This window comes from Petaurus breviceps, unplaced genomic scaffold (assembly GCF_028583685.1).
Source record: "Petaurus breviceps papuanus isolate PSGF00001 unplaced genomic scaffold, PetGlider_PUasm1.0 108, whole genome shotgun sequence".
NCBI lineage: Eukaryota > Metazoa > Chordata > Mammalia > Diprotodontia > Petauridae > Petaurus > Petaurus breviceps.
This window is the reverse complement of record NW_027185593.1, coordinates 812,535-829,632: the sequence shown is the minus strand read 5'-3', so window position 1 is coordinate 829,632 and position 17,098 is coordinate 812,535. Positions and strand designations below refer to the sequence as shown.

The 17,098-nt window shown below is 51.1% G+C and overlaps 4 protein-coding genes across 5 annotated transcripts in view; 1 reads left to right on the top strand and 3 right to left on the bottom strand.

Moving 5' to 3' along the window:
• The first annotated feature begins 7 nt into the window (after positions 1–7).
• Positions 8–17,098, top strand: part of FKBP8 (FKBP prolyl isomerase 8) — a 78,207-nt gene continuing 61,116 nt past the window's right edge. The window contains exon 1 of the mRNA XM_069066114.1: positions 8–11. The gene's annotated coding sequence lies outside the window, so the exon portion shown is untranslated. The remainder of the gene's footprint in view (positions 12–17,098) is intronic.
• REX1BD (required for excision 1-B domain containing) overlaps positions 326–17,098 on the bottom strand; it is a 268,541-nt gene continuing 251,768 nt past the window's right edge. Inside the window, exons 2-6 of one of the 2 annotated variants that reach the window (XM_069066316.1) lie at positions 3,750–3,866; positions 2,565–2,647; positions 2,114–2,318; positions 1,787–1,875; positions 326–655 (exon numbers count right to left, since the gene is read on the bottom strand). In XM_069066316.1, coding sequence (XP_068922417.1) covers positions 583–655; positions 1,787–1,875; positions 2,114–2,318; positions 2,565–2,647; positions 3,750–3,842 — 543 coding nt within the window. In that variant the 5' untranslated portion in view covers positions 3,843–3,866 and the 3' untranslated portion in view covers positions 326–582. The remainder of the gene's footprint in view (positions 656–1,786; positions 1,876–2,113; positions 2,319–2,564; positions 2,648–3,749; positions 3,867–17,098) is intronic. The other variant, XM_069066231.1, reaches the window with a different exon arrangement.
• On the bottom strand, positions 8,268–11,507 carry UBA52 (ubiquitin A-52 residue ribosomal protein fusion product 1). Its single transcript, XM_069066444.1, has 5 exons — positions 11,419–11,507; positions 9,927–10,048; positions 9,640–9,726; positions 8,611–8,713; positions 8,268–8,500 (listed from the first exon to the last, which is right to left on the bottom strand). Exons 2-5 carry the CDS (start codon positions 10,027–10,029, stop codon positions 8,407–8,409), a joined length of 387 nt encoding a protein of 128 aa, XP_068922545.1. The 5' UTR covers positions 10,030–10,048; positions 11,419–11,507; the 3' UTR covers positions 8,268–8,406.
• Positions 14,937–17,098, bottom strand: part of KXD1 (KxDL motif containing 1) — a 7,848-nt gene continuing 5,686 nt past the window's right edge. Inside the window, 1 exon segment of the mRNA XM_069066569.1 lies at positions 14,937–16,262. Within this exon segment, the coding sequence (XP_068922670.1) occupies positions 16,000–16,262 (263 nt within the window). The 3' untranslated portion in view covers positions 14,937–15,999.

Here is a 17,098-nt window from a genome sequence, read left to right as displayed (position 1 = left end):
TGTACATGGGGCTCTAGCCTTACTGCCCATGGAGTCAGAACGGGCTAAGCCACCCCATTCCCCATCCCCAGGCCTGCCATCAGACCGTGGGATCTAAACCCCCAAACCTGACGGTCACCCCATGATCTTAGGCCAGTCACTGATCTGTTTAGAGACCTACAACTCTCCTCCACTGTGAGATGAAGGGCTTGGCCTCGGGAGCCTCCAAAGTGGAGTCTGTGTTCTAAATCTATGCTCTCTCCCCTCTACTATACTTAATGTGTGAGCTGAAGACCCCCAACTAGACTTGCAGTCAAATCCCAAGGAAGAGGAAAGAGAAGAGGGGTAGAAAGGAGAACGTTTTATTGTGGCAAACAGATGGGACCAGTAGGGGCCCAATGGGGACATCTAAGGGCCAGAGAGAGATGGCCTCCTCCCCCAGCAGGGTGAGGTCCTGGGGCACTCCTAGGGGAGGGATGCATCCAGAGGGGGTGAGGGCCCTGAGCAGGCCCTCCCATCCCCCAGCCCAGAGCCCGGTGACCCCAGAGGAGGCTGAGGGGCGCCTCTCCTTCTAGCGTTTCCCATCTCCCTCGGGGCCAAACATCACTCAGCCTCTTCCGAATCATACTTCAGGTCCTGGACAATCTCACTGATTACCTCCATGGTTTTAATTATCCTACAAGAGCGGATGGAAACTATAAATAAGATCCAGATGGATTGAATTATCCCGACCGTGCAGCTCAAGAAGGCCTGTTTATGGAACGCTCAGCCCTGGAGAAGGCGATTGAGCCCTCTGCAGGGTGGTAGCGCTAAGCAGGCCTGCCCGCCAGCCGGCCCACACCACCTTGGAGCCATGTGGGCCTCCTCCAGCCCCTCGTTAGGCAGGGCATCCCAGCCCCAAGCTGGGTTCAGGGGGGCATAGAAGGGCCGTGGGCATGCAGGGGATGGGGGTGGTGCAGGGTTGGGCTGGAGGAGGCGGCTGGCTTTCTAGCTCTGTGGAGGGTGAGAGTCGTGGCCCCAGCACCCCCTCCCTGGGCCGAGGGCGTTGCCCAAATGGTGCCCCGGCCCCCAGCCCACCAAGTCAGTGGCATGTGAGATGCAAAGAGGAGGGAGACAGAGAAGAGACAGAGACACAGAGGAGGGGGAGCAACATTGAGAAGAGGGAGGTAAAGAGAGAGGAGGGAGAGAGCCTGGAGAATGACTAAGAGCCAGAACCAGGAGAGAAATGTGAAAGGGAGAAAAGTGATGAGACGAGGGCTTGAGGATGGACAACTACACACAGGGATGGAGGGGAGACCCACAGAAAGAAACAAAGAAATCCCCTGGGGCAGACAATGAGGGTGGAAGACCTCCAGAGTGGAAGGGCTGGGGGCGTCCAGGAGCAAGAATATGAGGACAGAATCCAAGACCCCCCACAGCCCCCCAAGGAAGGCAGGGTGTTTATGTGTGTGAGAAAAGCACATGAATGTTGGTGACTGAATGTGATGGGGGAGGTTGTGCACGTGTGTGTGTGTGTTTGTGTCTAAGACAAACACATGAACGCTGGTGACTGAGTGATTGTGGGGGGAGGTTGTGTATGTGTGTCTACATGTGTCTATGTATGACTGTGTCAGAGTCTCTACATGTATGAAGAGCCCTCATGAAGGAGGCCATGTGCGTGTGTGTCCTTGTTCATAACAGAGATAAAGGGAGGGGAGGAGGGAAGAAGGGAATAGCCATGGCTGTAGGGACAGGGCAAGCTTCTTCTCTCAGCCCTAGCCCTGGACCAGCCCGGTCTGCCTCCCCAGTGCAGCAGGTCGGCCCCCACCTCTGGCGCAGTTCCTGAACCTCCTCTCTGGGGGCTGCAGCCCCTGGCTCCTCTTGGGCCTTCTGCCGGGCCAGCTGTAGAGCTGCTGTCTGAGGGTGGGGGTGGGGGGGAAGAGGAGAGTGTTCCCTGAGTTTCTGCCCAAGGACACTCTCCCCATGCACACCCACACCCGCCGGCCTGGCCCCCTGCCCACCCCAGAGCAGTCTAGGGAAGAACTTCGGGGCTGGTCAGTAAGAAGAGGGCCTAGGGGCAATGAAGGTAGGATTAGGCTGAGATCAAGGGAATGGGCCAGAGCTTGTGGACGCTGGGCCTGGGGAGGAGGCTGACCAGCTCCAGCCGCTGCCGCTCCTGCTCCTGCAGATGGGCCAGGTGCTGGGCGAGGTCAGGCCGCCCATGGGTGTCCCTGAGGCGCTCCTGAATGGCAAGCACTTCTCGGGAGATGCTGGCAAAGGCCTCGGTCACCTCGTGGACCAGCTGCCGGTATCGAGGGAAGTCATACTGCGGACCACTCCTCAGGTAGGCCTGGTGGCCCCTTTGAGGAAGATGGTGAGTTGTGGAGGCTGAGTCACAGGGTCTAAGCCAAGCCCCCTCCCCTCATGCAGGGGGATGAAGGGGCCCTGTGAGTCAGACACCCCCCCCCCCCAGCCAGCCCCCCAGGTGAGGACAGTCACAAGGTACCATCCCTTTGGCTTCTTTGCATGTCAGCCTCCAGCTCCCTGGCCCCTGCTCCCGAGGGTCAGCCCCAGGTCCTCCCCAAGGACCCCTGACCCTCACTCACTGGTCCAATAGTCCAAAGGCCTCAGAGCGCTCTGCCTGGAGGTTTTGCAGCTGCAGCAGCAGGTCCCTCACTCGGGCTTGGCTCTGTGGGGAGGAGGGGCAGGGAGAGGTGGGAAGACTCTGGCCAAGCACCCCTGGACCCCTTTCGCAGAGGGCTAATCCCAGGGAGACGCACTGACCTTGAAAAGGCTCTGCCTCCTCCCCTCCTCCCCCCATTGAAGACCGCAAGAACAGGGGTCTGGGAAGGAAGGGTTCAGCCTAGGTAGCCTGCGCTCGTCCTTCCCCAGGGTTGGGGACTACTCCTCACCCCCCTTCCCAAGGGGGCGCAGCCCCGGCCTGGAGCTTGGGGGGCAAGGGCAGTGGGTGGGGCAGGCAGGGTCCTCCACGGCTGGGGGGACTCCCAGACCTTCAAGGGAAGCCCGAGCCTAGGCAGGGTCCTTGGGAAAAGGGGGAGTGGGATGCCCACGGCATCTTGACGGTCCTTAGCAGGGACACCCCACAGCAGGCGGGGAGCTGCCGCTGGTCCCTAAGATCAGAAGTCGAGGGCAGAGGCACGTCCTCATTTTACTGAGAAGGAAACTGAGGCTCAGCGCAATGATTAGCTTGGTCAAAGTCACACAGTTGTGTCACAGATGGGACGTGAATTAGGTCCCAGGACTGCAAGGCTCAGCACTCAGCGGCCAGGGGAGCTGGAAAGCGCACGGGGCAGGAGGTGCGCTGATCCGCGGAAGGAAAGCACATGCCTCTGCAGGCAGCGGCCCCTGGGGGCGCCAGAGGGACAGGACAGCCCTCAAAGGAAGGGGTCAGAGGTAGAGCTCAGGCGACGGCCACTGGGGGGCGCCAGAGGGGAGGGAGCGCGGGGGCTCTCGACGGCCACTCGGGGGCGCCAGAATAAAGGAACGGATGGGCGGGGCCAGGCAGGGGAGCACCAGAGGGAAGAAGCTGGAGGTGGGTCTCAGGCAGCGGCCACTGGGGGGCGCCGGAGCCCTGGGGCGGGCGGGGGGCTCTCAAGCAGGGGAGCTGGGGAAAGGGCCCCAGCAGACCATCCCCGCACTGTGACCGCGGGTCTCCCCCCCCCCCCCCCCCCCCCGCTCCGCGCCCTTCCCCGGCGGCGGATTTCCCCCTCCCCCCAGCCCGTTCTCCTGCCCCAGCCTCCTCTGCCCTCCTCCTTGCCCCACAGGCTCACCCCAGGCCGGGCCGTTTCCTCGGGCCTCGCCCCTCCGCCTGGCGACGCCGGAGCCTCCGCCTCAGCACTCGCTCCTGGCATGGCAGGCCCCATAGAGGCCGCGACTCGGCCCGGCCTGGCAGGCCCTGGCAGACTCCGCCTGCGCCCTCTGCAGGGCGGGAGGACTCCGGAGAGGCTGGCGCGGGGGTGGGGTGGGGCGGGGGGAGGGCAGAGGTCATCCTGTCCAATCCCCTCCCCCTTCCCCCCGACCCCCCTCGAGGGCTCTCCCCGGCCCTCCCCCCCATGGATTACCTTCTCTGCCCACGTGCACCTCGATATTCACGTGCTTAGTCTCCCACGTGTAACAGTAAGCCAGCGTTTACATTACGCTTTTAAGGTGTTGAAGACTGCTCCACTGGAACCTCCCAGCGGGGGGTTGGGGGGGGGGGGTGGAATTACAGTGTGAGAGGCTGTCTATTGCTCAGGGCCACACAGCTATTAAAGCGTCAGAGGAAGAATTTGAACGCAGGTCTTCACACACTTAAAGTCCAACACTATCCACCACAACAGGTGGCGGTGGCGGGTTGTAATGAATTCGTTCTCTCTTGAGAACACATTCAAATGATACACGGGCTTTTTTCTTTGTGTCCCCAGATTCTTACACTGCTTGGCACGAGTACAGGGCTTAATACTCGGCTATTTATCAAGATATCGTTAAGATGCTCACCAGGAAATGAAAGAACAGGGAGGATGGAAACAAGAATTTATTAAGATGCCCACTATTTGCGTTGTGCTAGGCATTTTGCAATTTTCTCAACTGACCCTCACAACAACCCTGTGAGGTAGGTGGAATTATTCCCATTACAACTGGAGAAACTGAGGTAGACAGAGGTTGAGTGGCTTGCCCAGGGTAAGCCCACTTAGCTAGTAAGTGTTTGAGGCCAGAGATTCAGCTCTCCCATATTCCAGGCCCAGCACTCTAGCCAATCAATCAACATTTATTGAGCACTTACTATGTGCCAGGTACTGTATTAAAAACCTATCTGTGGGACAACTAGGTGGTGAAGTGAATAGAGCATCAGCCCTGGAGTCAGGAAGACCTGAGTTCAAATTCGGCCTCAGACACTTAACATTTACTAGCTGTGTGACCTTGGGCAAGTCACTTAACCCCAATTGCCTTGCCTTTCCCCCCTCCATAAAGACAAAAACAAAACAACAAAATTTATCCATTTAACCATCTAGCTGCCAGCAACAGTAAATAGTAAATCTGGAATCTGAACTCAGGTTGTGCACATTTCATGCCCTCCCTCTCCTCCTCCTGCCCCACACACAATAGTGCTTTTTCTGGTTCTTAGAAAACAAGGTGTTTAGTCCCCTTATTTTACAGATGAGGAAAGTGGGGAACAGATTTGACAGCACCCAGAACAGTAATTGGGAAACAACCAAAAAAAAATGAAAATGAAAAATACTAGAGGGACTGAAGGCAAACAAGGTTATTTCACTGTTGGGAGTTATGAACTGGTCCAGCCATCCTAAAAAGCAATTTGGAACTAAGCACAGAAAGTTATGAAACTATGCACACCTTTTGGCCCAGTCATATTACTTCTAGGCTTGTGCTCCAGAGATAAAAGGAAGAAGGACCGAGACATACACAAAGATGTCAAGTTCTTTTTGTGAACTGGAACCAAGCAAGTACCCATCAACAGTGAATGGCTGAACCAATTATGGTATATGACTGGGACGGAATTTTGCAGTTAGAAATCAGGAATGGGGCGACAGTGGCTAGGTGGCACAGTAAATAGAGCACTGGCCCTAGAGTCAGGAGAACCTGAGTTCAAATTCAACCTCAGACATTTAACACTTACTAGCCATGTGACCTTGGGCAAATCACAACTCCAATTGCCCTGCTCTCCCCTCTCCAAAAAGAAAATCATGAAGGGGTCAATTTCAGAGAAACTTAGGAAGTCTTATATGAACAGATGTAAAGTGAGCAGCAGAAAGTATACAGCAATACTATAGATACCATTGCAAATATTTGCAATAAAGACTTAAAGAGGGCTGATCAATGTAATGACCAACTACAATTCCAGAGGACTCATAATGAAACATGCTGTCCACCTGACCCAGAGCTGAAGCACTCAGAATGCAGATTGAGACCTTTTTTTTCTATTTCGGACATGGCCAATACCAGAATTTGTTTTGATTATATGTATTTATTCCAAGTGTTTGTTTTTTTCTTTTGCAATAAAGGGGTGGGTGGGAGGAAGGTTATTTAAAAATTTTAATTAAAAAACTTTTTTTAAAAGCTTAATGATTGGTTGATTGATTGCTGAAGTTCAGCCATCTCTTCAGCTGGGATGTCTCAGCTCTCACCTTGAGGAAACAAATGGAGGAGGTAGGGCTCTGAACCCCAACTGGGAAACCTGGGGTTTTATGTCCCTGACTCAGTGTACGACCTTTAACATCACTTTCCCCACCTCTAAAATCTAAATTGTCCTACTCCTGCCTTTCACAGGATGGTTATGTGTAGATTAAATCAAACAAGCATTTATTAAGCCCCCACTGTATGCATGACATTGTGCTGCTATGTGCTAGAGATACAAAGAAAGGTAAAGTCCCTGTCATCAAGGAACTTACATTCTAGTGGGGGACACATACGGATGTTACATACGGAAGCTACGCATTAGCGAAAGATGTAGGATGTAGGACGGCCTAGTAGAATAAACAAGGATTGGACTGGGAGTTGGGGAACCTAGCTTCACAGTCTGGCTCCAATACATACTAGAGCTTTCTGACTGGAGGGGGATAGCCACACATAAAATTAACCTTTAGAAACCTGTTTCCTCATCTGCCAATTCTCAGACTTGTGTTTTCCTCAGCTGACACTGGGGAAAGTCGTGGAAGTTTAGGGCCTTGCCCAGGATCACACAGCTATTGTGTCAGAAGCAGAATTTGAACCCTTTTCTTCCTAACTCCAAACCCAACCCCTTATTCACAAGGCCAGAGGCATCAAACTCCCAACAGAAAATGGGAGCTAACCTGTACAAAAAGTGAAAGACCCCATGCTTAGAAAACCACATGTGAACATGACCTTGGTTGTGTTATGCTTTAACCTGGCATCATCCTGGGCTTGGGGAGCAGCACTAGGCCACACTTCTGACATATCAGGTAATGATAGCACTACCAATTCCACAGGCTCCACACAGATCTTAGCACCTGTACACATCACCCAGGATGAGGCCACACGTCTGAGCATTTTCCAAGTTTAAGTCAGGAAACAGAGCTAGAAAGGACCTTCAGAGACAAGTCCAACCCCTTTCACGCAGAGGACAGACTGGCCTGGTGGATGCAGGACCAGGATCGTCCGAGTTTCCTCTTTCAGTGGGAGCTGCCAGTCCCGTTCTTTCAGTTCAGCTGCTGTATTTCACAGCGTGACTCCCAGAGCCCAAGGCTGTCACTAAACATGGGAGAAGGCAATGGAAGGACCGAGGTCAGCCTTTGGCGTTTGGCATTGAGAACCCAGGTTCCTGGAAGGTTCAGCTGGAGCTTTTTATCAGATGGGAGTCTTCCCCAGAGACCTATCCAGTGTCCCATAAGCACACTCAAGCATGGAAGACGCGTTCCTGGAGAACAGAGATTCTCACTGTTGGAAGGGCCCCAGGAGACATGTCCATTTTCTGATGATCACAGCTGTCCCAGAGTGGAATGGATGCTTCTACCCACCAAGGAGTCTTCAAGAGGGACTGAACAAAGGCCACTTACTGTTTTTAAATCAACATCATAGGAGTCTTATTAAAGGGCCTGGTATATCCTCTGATAGCTTTTACAAACAAGCACCTGTGTACTCCTGTATGCTAGGCACTGTCAAGAGTCCAGCTTGTTTTTTCTGATGCAAGGTGTTCAAGCTTAACAGCAAAGGTTTTCTTAGTGGGGAGATCAGTGTGTTGGGCATGTGGGGCCAGTGGAAAGAGGCCATCCAAACCAACCCCACCCACAAGAGGAATCCTCTTACAGTATTCTCAGTGTTAGTTACCCAGTCTCTGTGCTGGAAGATCTCAAGATAGGCACTCATTCTAGCAGAACGGGTGGGAAGAAATGCTTGGCCCTGGCTCTCAACCCCTGCTCATACCAAGTTGCCTCCAATGGTATAAGGCCCAGGCTACATATAGGCCAGGCCTCCATTGAGGGGAGGGCTCCTACCTTAAAGAGCTCAACCCCATCTTAGAGGAAATGATTTGGGGTCAATTGTGGCACAACTGAGACTGGCATTACCTCATGTATTACCAGCCCTTTCTCTTCACAAGCAGTATTCCCATTTAACAGACAAAGTAACTAATCTAGTCAATCAGAGGTGGGGCTACAAGAGGGGCCTTCTAAGGGCACAGAGCTCTTCTGGCCTTTCTGCAGCAGAAAGCCAGGGTTGGCTATAGTTCTCTTTCCCAGTCACCCCTCCAGAATCTTCCCACTCCTCTTCCTCCCAGAGGTTCCATCCATCAAAGGCTCCTATAAGTACAGAATGAGTTGCACAGACACCAGAGCTCCTGCTTCTCAACTAAAAGGGGATTTTATTGATATCACAGTCCCATTAAACCCAGGAACAAGGCCTTGTCACAACAGACTACTCAAGAGAACATCAGTGAAGGGAGCCAAACCAAAGCTGGGTCCCCGAGGCGGGTCTTTATTTGACCTTCTTCTTGGGGCGCAGATTGTTGGTGTGGCCGCACTTCTTCTTACGGCAGTTTACAGCACGGGGATGCAGGCGGGCATAACACCTGCAACAAGGAGAAGGGCGTTCATGGTGAGGGATCCCCTCATGTGTGAAGAGGAATGCCACATGAGGAAGCATGACAACCCTCCCAGCCCTGCCAAGTCCCAGGCATACTTGCGGCAGATCATCTTGTCACAGTTGTACTTCTGGGCCAGCTGGCGAAGGGAAGGCTCAATGATGCCCCCTCGAAGACGCAGCACCAAGTGCAGAGTGGACTCTGAACAGACAGAAACGCTTGTAAGTGCCAATGATATGCATGGAACCAAGGGTGGGAAGACCTGCTCTCAATCCAATGGGGGTAAGGGAGAGGAATGAGAAATACACACAAATAATCACAATCTAAATCAAGAGGACAAGCTTATAAGACCCACAGCACAGGAGCACATAAAGTGGATAGGGCCCCAGGTCTGGAGCCAGGAAGACACAAGTCTGGCCTCAGACATTTACTAGCTTTCTTAAACCAAGCAAGTCACTTCACCTGCCTGCCTGAAGCTCCTCAGCAGGAGAGCTAGGATAATAGCACAATACCACCTTATGCCACCACCCCCAGCTGTTGTAACCAGCAAGTGAGAGATTTGCAAAGCACAGCACATCAGAGTATATGTTTAATAAGTACTTCCTCCCTTCCATACATTTACAGAAAAAGGGATGAGAATTCACAATATATTTGAGGGAGGGATCTGCCCTGCCCATGATAACAAAGAGATGCTGCTACCTTTTCAAGATGAATTTCAATCAAATCAATGTGTGATTACTGTCCAGGTGCCACCAAAGCACAAACACTGTGCTATTGAGTTTATCGTCTAGCTGGGAATTAAAGGAATAAAGATTTCTAGAAAATCTTTTCACAATACCAAAGATTGCTCCCCAAACTATTAAAAAAAATTTATCTTACAGCTCCAAATAGGCCTTTCTCACAATAGCCTTATAAGGTAGATCAGCACAAGTGTTAGTGACCTCATTTTACAGATAAGGCAACGAAAGCTCAGAGAAACGACTTGCCCAGGATCTTTAAAGTATTTAATAAGTGCATGAAGGTGCTACTGACTCCAGAGTTCTTTCTATTAAAACCATGCTGCCCTCGTTAGTGATCCAAAGCTTAATACACAATACCACCCACACCCCCAGGCAACGACATAGTACCTTTCTGGATGTTGTAGTCAGAGAGAGTTCGTCCATCTTCTAGCTGTTTTCCAGCAAAAATCAGACGTTGTTGATCTGGTGGGATACCTAGGACCGATACCAAAAGCATGCTGAGTAAAATGGATTGGATAATCTAGCTCAGACCAAAGCAACTAGCCCAATTCTGCTTTAAATGACCTATAATGGATGGGTACACCAGGCCAGAAAAGGCAGAAAGGACAGAGGTCCAAAGGCCTGATCTTCTGGAAGTTAGATAGGATACCCAGACCAAAAGTCCACTCACTCACCTTCCTTGTCTTGGATTTTGGCTTTGACATTCTCGATAGTATCACTGGGTTCGACCTCAAGTGTGATGGTCTTGCCAGTCAGGGTCTTCACGAAGATCTGCATCTCTGCAATGCTGCGCCCACTGGAAGAGTTAGACGGGGTACCATGAATAGCCCACAATTTTTCCAGCCACCAGTCTCAGCTGCCCCTGTTAGAACCAGCAATCTTCTATTCTCTGCCCTGGTCTTTCAGTTTCCTCCCAAGTTTTACTTGGTGCATCATCTCACTAGGGACCCTCTCCCTACTTTGGCCCTAAACTTCTCTACCTTTTGTTTCCTGGCCTCTCCTAGGTCTGTCTCTAACAAGTTCCTGTACCTCTCCTACCCCATGAACCAGACACCCCCTGAGATCTCTATGACTTTCAGTCCTCTAGTACTAACCCTACGCAAGTTCCAGCTTTTCCCCAGAGATTTGCCTCAATTTCTCCAACAACCTGACTAGCTTCCTTACATTGAAAGTGTTTAGGATTGTCCTTGACCTGATTCAACACCAAGTTTTCACCTATTTTAGATTTTTGTAAAGAGAAAACAGAGAGAATGCTATGGTGTAAACTAAATTTGGAGTTAGATGACTTGGAATTGAAATCTACCTGTGTTCCTGGTAAATTATCTAACCTCTCTGGTTTCCTTAACTGCTAAGTGTGAGTGGGGTGTAACAAACAGACCTGACAATCGCCAAGGTTCAGCTCCAAATTCTCTGTATTCCCTTCCCCCACCCAGCACAGCTTTTCTACGTTTACTACCAAGCAGCACTTGCTTCTCTCTCTTCCCTCCGGAACAGGGAAGGTGTCCCATTGGTCTTAGCCCTGGGAGGTCCTTTCCCAACCCTGCCATTCCGCCCACACTCCAGTCCAGCCTGGCTTGACCACAGGGGCACTGCTGGAAGGGACAACCCCCGTTTTACAGAGAGGGGACAGTGCTGAGGTCTCTTTCCTCTCTGCGGCCTGGACCCGGCTTCTCCATCCTGCATCCCAGGAGGGAGAAGAGTGGGTCTGGTGATTTCACCAATGACTCATCCAAGTACTATAGCCAGCCCGGCCGAGCACCGAGAGGCACAGCTCGGGGGCCTCGGTGCCGGCTGAGACCGCCTCGGGCCTTAACTCTCCCAATGAGCCGTCCCGAAGCGGAAGGGTCTGCCTCGGGAGGGAGTGAGCTCGTCGTCCCTAGAAGACTCCAAGAGGCCCCGTGTGGAGAGATGATGTCCGGAAAGAAAGCGCCTGGGCCAGCGCTGTCCTCGCTCGCCTCCCTTGCTCCCGGGCCTACACGGGCCTCAGCGCCGCCGGCCCATCATGCCCGGCGCGGCCTCGGGCGCGCCACCCAGGCCCTGCCTTCGCGTTTCCTCGGGCATGGCCCAATTTCCCCGCGTCGCCGCCCTCCCCCAGGCCCGGTTACTAGACCCAGCTTCGGGCCCCGGGCCCTGCCGCCAATCCCGACCCCGGTTAACAACACGCACCCGTTCGGCCAGCTCGCTGAAGAGAAAGAGGCCACCGGAAGCGGAAACCGCTCCTTCGCTGCCTTTCCACGCCTGCGCGCCCAAGCCCCACCCCGCCGCAGGGAGCCGCGCGTCACAATCCCGCCAAACCCCGCCCCCTCGGCCTTATTTCCGCTCCCGCTGCGGCCATTTTTGAGGCGGGCGCGTGACGCCAGCCTACGTCCTGATGGAGGACTTCCGGCTTGTAGGGCTGCTAGAGGAGTGCACGTGAGAAGTGTCCCAAAGCCCAGTGAGATCATAGCATCTTAGATTTTAAAGCTGGAGGAAGCCTTACAATTTACTGGTACCACGCTCCTCGTTTTACAGATGAAGAAACTGAGTGACTTGAATAAGTGACTTGTCATAGACTCTGGGCTTAGATTCAAACCCAGTACATTCTAGTAAGAGGTCATTACTCCAACTTACTTTACAGATGAGAAAACTGAGCCCTGGAAGTGACTTGGCCAAGATCAAACGTGGCAAACCAAGGATTCAGACCCCTCTGAATGCAAATCTAACCGTTACCAATGCATGCTTCCAACTCAGAGATCTCCATTCCTTAAAGGGGAACTTTTCTGAGGGTTCTTGCTGACCGATTAAACAAACCTTTATTTGTTAAGCTTACTGAACTGTACTGAGAACTGTGTTTAGGAATACAAAGACAAAAGTGAACCTCAGTCCCTGCCCTCCATTAGCTTACAATCTAGTTGAGGGGAGAAAGCATGAATATATACAAGATAGATGCAAAATTGGCATGACAAATGTTATAGGGGTAACAGGAGATAGCTAGATGTTCTGGGTGAGTATTTACACCTGAGAAATGCACAAATACTACCAATTAGGGCTTGATTTTTTTTTGTCATTGACTGTCTAGACTTCAGAAAGTGATGGAGAAAAGTGTGCAGTCCCTGTAAAGCTACTTGTTAAACAGTTACAACATTTCCAAAGTGAGTAAGCACTAGTAAGTGGGGAGAATGAGGAAAGGCTCAGTGTATAAGGTTAGAAGGTAGCATTCATGCTTAGCTTTGAAAGAAGGTACTGGCTGCCGTGTATTCCACACAGACCTCGGGGGTGGGGACTGGACTAGTAGTGCAAAGGTATGGAAAAGGGAAATGGACTGCTCTCCACTCAGTCAGTCAACAAGTGATGAGTTCTTACTATGTTAAGCAGCACTCTGCTAAATCCTAAAGGGAAAGGGTATAATTCAAAGAAAGGCAAAAAAAATTAAAATTAAAAAAGAAATCAGTCCCTGCTTTCATGGAGCTCACAATCCAGTGGAGGAGATAACATGCAAATAATTATATACATACAAATCAAATCAACAGTTTTAAATTCTTATTATGTACCAGCCACTTGTATATATACAAGATATATAGTATAAATGAAAAATAATTTTCCCACTTAAAACATTTTTAAATTTAATTTTATTTGTCGGTTCTTTTCTCCCTCCCACCTCTATCCCCCCAGCTTCTCCCTACTGAGAAAGTAAGGAAAACAAAGCCTCGATCATAAAGACATAGTCAAGAAAAACAAATTTCCACATTGGCCATTAAAAAAAAAGTCTCAGTCTTCAATGAGTCCTTCACCTCTCCATCAGATGAGTAGCTTCTTTCATCATGCAAGCAGTTGGTCTTGAGTTCATCAAAGTTCCTAAATCTTTCAGAATTGCTTGTCTTTATATTGTTATTGTGCAATTTGTTCTAATGGAGGGAGAAATTGTTTGATGGGGAGGAAAGAAGGAAACGTATCCTGCAGAAGGTAGGATTTCAGGTTAATTGTTCCTTTGTGATACCAGTAAGGTGGCTAGTTTGGCTGGACAGTATAGCCTGTGAAGGGGAGTGATGTGTCATGAGATGGGAAAGACGAGCCTACCTAATAGGGGAATGGCTACAGGGAATCAACAGGGCACATGGCAAGATGCCTCTACTGGGTAAGCCCTAGTTTCCAGGTAGAAGGTTGAAAGGGTCATGAAACAGTCTGAGGTCAGTGAGAACCATGGGGTTAGAGAAGTCACTCACCCACTAATCAGGGGAACTGAGCCCCAGCCTGCTAAACCTACTCAGTCACACTGACAATCCCAGCTAATATTCCTAGCGAAGGAGGGCAGCGATAAGTTGGATGACAAGATGTCCCTGCTCCAAGGCACCTTGAGCTTCCTAGAAGGTGGATGAATGGGAGCTGAACCAGGGTCTCCCCACATCTCTACTATGTCTGCGTATGGGTAAAGGGAGGAGGAACTGCAAAGTAGCCACTCCAAGCCTGTCCTTACAATGAAGTGCTCTGACATCACTTCTCACCCCAGGCATGAATTGCTGCTCCCTGAACCCCTCTGCCATTGAGTCACTGGAATATCCCTACTCTGAGCCTCAGTTTCCCTACCTGTAAAATGAGGGAGTTGTGGCTGGATGGTCCAAGACCCCTTCCTGCTCTCAAATTCTAGATGATGGTCTCCCTATGCCTCCAATCATTCCCTCTTGCATAACTCTCACCTCCCCCAAGTCATCTCCCCAAAGCCCAGCTGTCACCATGTCCTTCCCCTGTTCAGGACATAATTACCAGTGGATTGGGGGAGATCCAGACTGCTCATTCTGGCATTCAAACCCTGTGATGCCTTCCCTCATGACCCCTTCTTCTTCCTGGACTCCCAGCTCTCCCCCCCCTTCAAGGTTCACCTCAAGCTGTCCCTCCTCCAAGAGGCCTCCCCCCTCCCCACAGTTGTTAATTCAAGGATTTCATTCACCTTGTTGTATTTGATTATGAACACGTTGTATTCCCTCCCTTCCTCCCTCAGTGCATGCCCTCTGAGGTTAGGGACTGACTAGTGTTACTGGATAGAGATAGTGTTTGCCATCCAGGGAGCTGAAAAAAAGTAGAGCAGGGGGCATGGGGATGGGGGAAGTCAAATCCAGCCTCCCTCTACATCTCCTAGCTGTATGACCCTGGCAAATCACAACCTCTCAGTGCCTCCAGGCAATTCTCAAAGGCTCTAAGTTACAGAAAAGCTTCAGCAGAGAAACTCTCTTCACTCAAGAGTTTCTCAAACCAGTGAAATCCCAAGTCCTAGTTCCTATTCCTTTTCCCTATACAGAGCACAGTGCCGGGTACATCATGTTGATTAATCACCTGCCTCAGTTTACCCATCTTAATCTCCCATAACAGACCAGTAAATTCTCTGGGGCAAAAGCTCATAGCAGCTGATTACCAGCCTCCTAACCCCAGTCTGACACTTGGTGCCTATCACACACCAAGCAGAGAGAGACACAGTGAAACCCATTGACAAAACAGAAGACTCCTTCCACTTACCAGTTCTTCAGGTTTTGAAAGCTCAACCTTTGGCCTTTCTTCCATGGGCTGCTGCTACTGTCCCTAGCACTTTACTGGGAGCTCCAAAGGTCCCTCTGCTCCCATTGTCCTGCCCACAGCCCTGGGCCAGCCCCTTTGTACCCATTCGTTCCACTCCCCCCAGGGCCCACAATGCAGGAAGGAAGCAGGATACATGGTTCAGACTGACCCTCGTAGCAACAGAGAATTTTATTTATTTCCCCCATAGTATGTGTAAACTTAGGGTACAAAAATAGTCAATTCAACTTTTATTTCCAAAGATGTCCCTACCCACTGGGCTGAGGGCCCTGAAGGGGGGGGGAGGCGAAGGAGGCAGCAGCTTGGTGGTACCTTCTCCTCTCTCAACAGGGAAATCTATAGTGTCTGCTCTCTGCTCAAACACCGTCCATGAGAGTAAACAACTTCCTTTGAATTTCCATCTCAGAAATGTTACTTGTTTCAAAAAAGCCCTAAGGGTACCAACAGAAGAAAATACTTGCTGCTTAATCTTTGTTAAGTGTTTGTGCCTGTGTGAGGATGAATACACATATAGGCATCTATGCATATGCCCAATAAAATGTGTTCTATGTGCCTGGGGGTGACTATGTGTGTACGGATAGATGGGTTTGTGCACATATGTGTGGATGTGCTGCTGAGGGAGGTTTAGTGTAAGCACAGTTACTGGGCCTCTCAGAGTCAGGCCTGGCTCTGGGTTTCCTACTTCACAGAATTACTGAGAACCAGGCTGCGGGCCAGGGCTGGAAAGGGGCATGGGACATTGCCCATTCAAGTCCATGAGCCTCCTTCCTCACACAGGATCTGGAACAAACCTATGGGGATGCCAAAACCCCAAGACGTAGGTCTGGAAAAGCCCAGGCTTGGCTTATATGTGCAGAAACACTAGGAACTGGGGGTGGGGTCAAGGAGGAAAGGAATTTGGCGAGAAAGATACCAGCAGAAAAGCATAAGGAAAAAAAAAAGCCAGGGAAACACAGTGTGACTTCCCCCCAACAAGACTGGCCTACCCCCCCCATCACTGGCTTCATGCCAGGACCGTGGCTCCACAGCCCCCAAAGGCCAGATAAGAATACTTTCTGGAGCTGTCTCCCCCAGGTTTGTTGTTCTAAGCTGGGGGGTGACCAGCCAGGACCACATTTCCAGGACGCTGGAAGGTGGAAAGGCCCTCATATGCACCCTATGATGCAATGACTCCTTGGGACCTGGGGTAGAGGGTAGCCCCTCCTACTCCTGGGCCCTCTCACCACCACCACCATCATCATCATCATCATCATCACCTGTCAGGCTCTCTCCATTCACAGCTGGGGAGTCCAGCCGACCTTGGGATAAATCTTCAAAATCGGGGCTTAGGACTGGGGAGATGATGTCTGGGCTCGTGTCACATGACCCTGTACTCTGCTCTGAGGTAGCAATGGTGGTAGCTGAGCTGGCCATGATGGGGTCCACATCATCATCTTCCTCCTCCAGAATGGGAGACTCATGGATATCTGTTAAGGGCAGAGTCATCAGAGTCAGGTAAGTCACACAGAGACGTGGCACATTCCCCACACTACTAGGGTGGGTTCTGGTCCACAGCCAAAGTGGAGTTATCCCTTCATAAGGAAGGAAAGAAGACACAGGCTCCACTCAAGGAAGCCTCCTAGTCCTCCCCAGCCAGGAGGGAGATCCTCAGAAGGAAGCCAATGGGGCAGCACATCTGCATCCACAGAGCCAGCTCCCCAACAACTCGTGCCCTGCTCTGGGACCTCATCTATTCAGGAGGGGCAGCTAGGAGGCACAGTGAATAGAGCACCAGCCCTAGAATCAGGAGGACCTGAGTTTAAATCCGGCCTCCAACTCTTAACACTTGTTAGCCGTGGGACCTTGGGCAAGTCACTTAACCCCCACTGCCCTGCCCTCCCCCCCTTCAAAAAGAAAAAAAAAAAAGAATATTCAGGTGTAGGGATCAGAGCAAGGTGCTCTAAGATGAGGAGTAGGTACACCTTGGAGGGCCTGATGATGGAAAGTCATACAATTCTACTGCTGAGTTCTTCTCCTCCCATCATTTTACAGATGAGGTAATCAAGAATTGCCTAAAGTCACAGAGTAAGCTCTAAGTAAGCTGGAGTATAAAATACCAGAACTGGGAGAGCCCATAGTCTATAAGCCATAGGATTTCAGAGCAGAGAGGAAATTTAGAACATGGAATGGTAGAGTTGTGCGGGCTAACACATAGAACACAGAAAGTCAGCACTAGGAGGGCCTTTAGCATGTCAGAGCTGGGAAGATCCTTAGAACCCAGGATGTCAGAGCTGGGAGGTCCCTTGAAACCCAGGATGTCAGA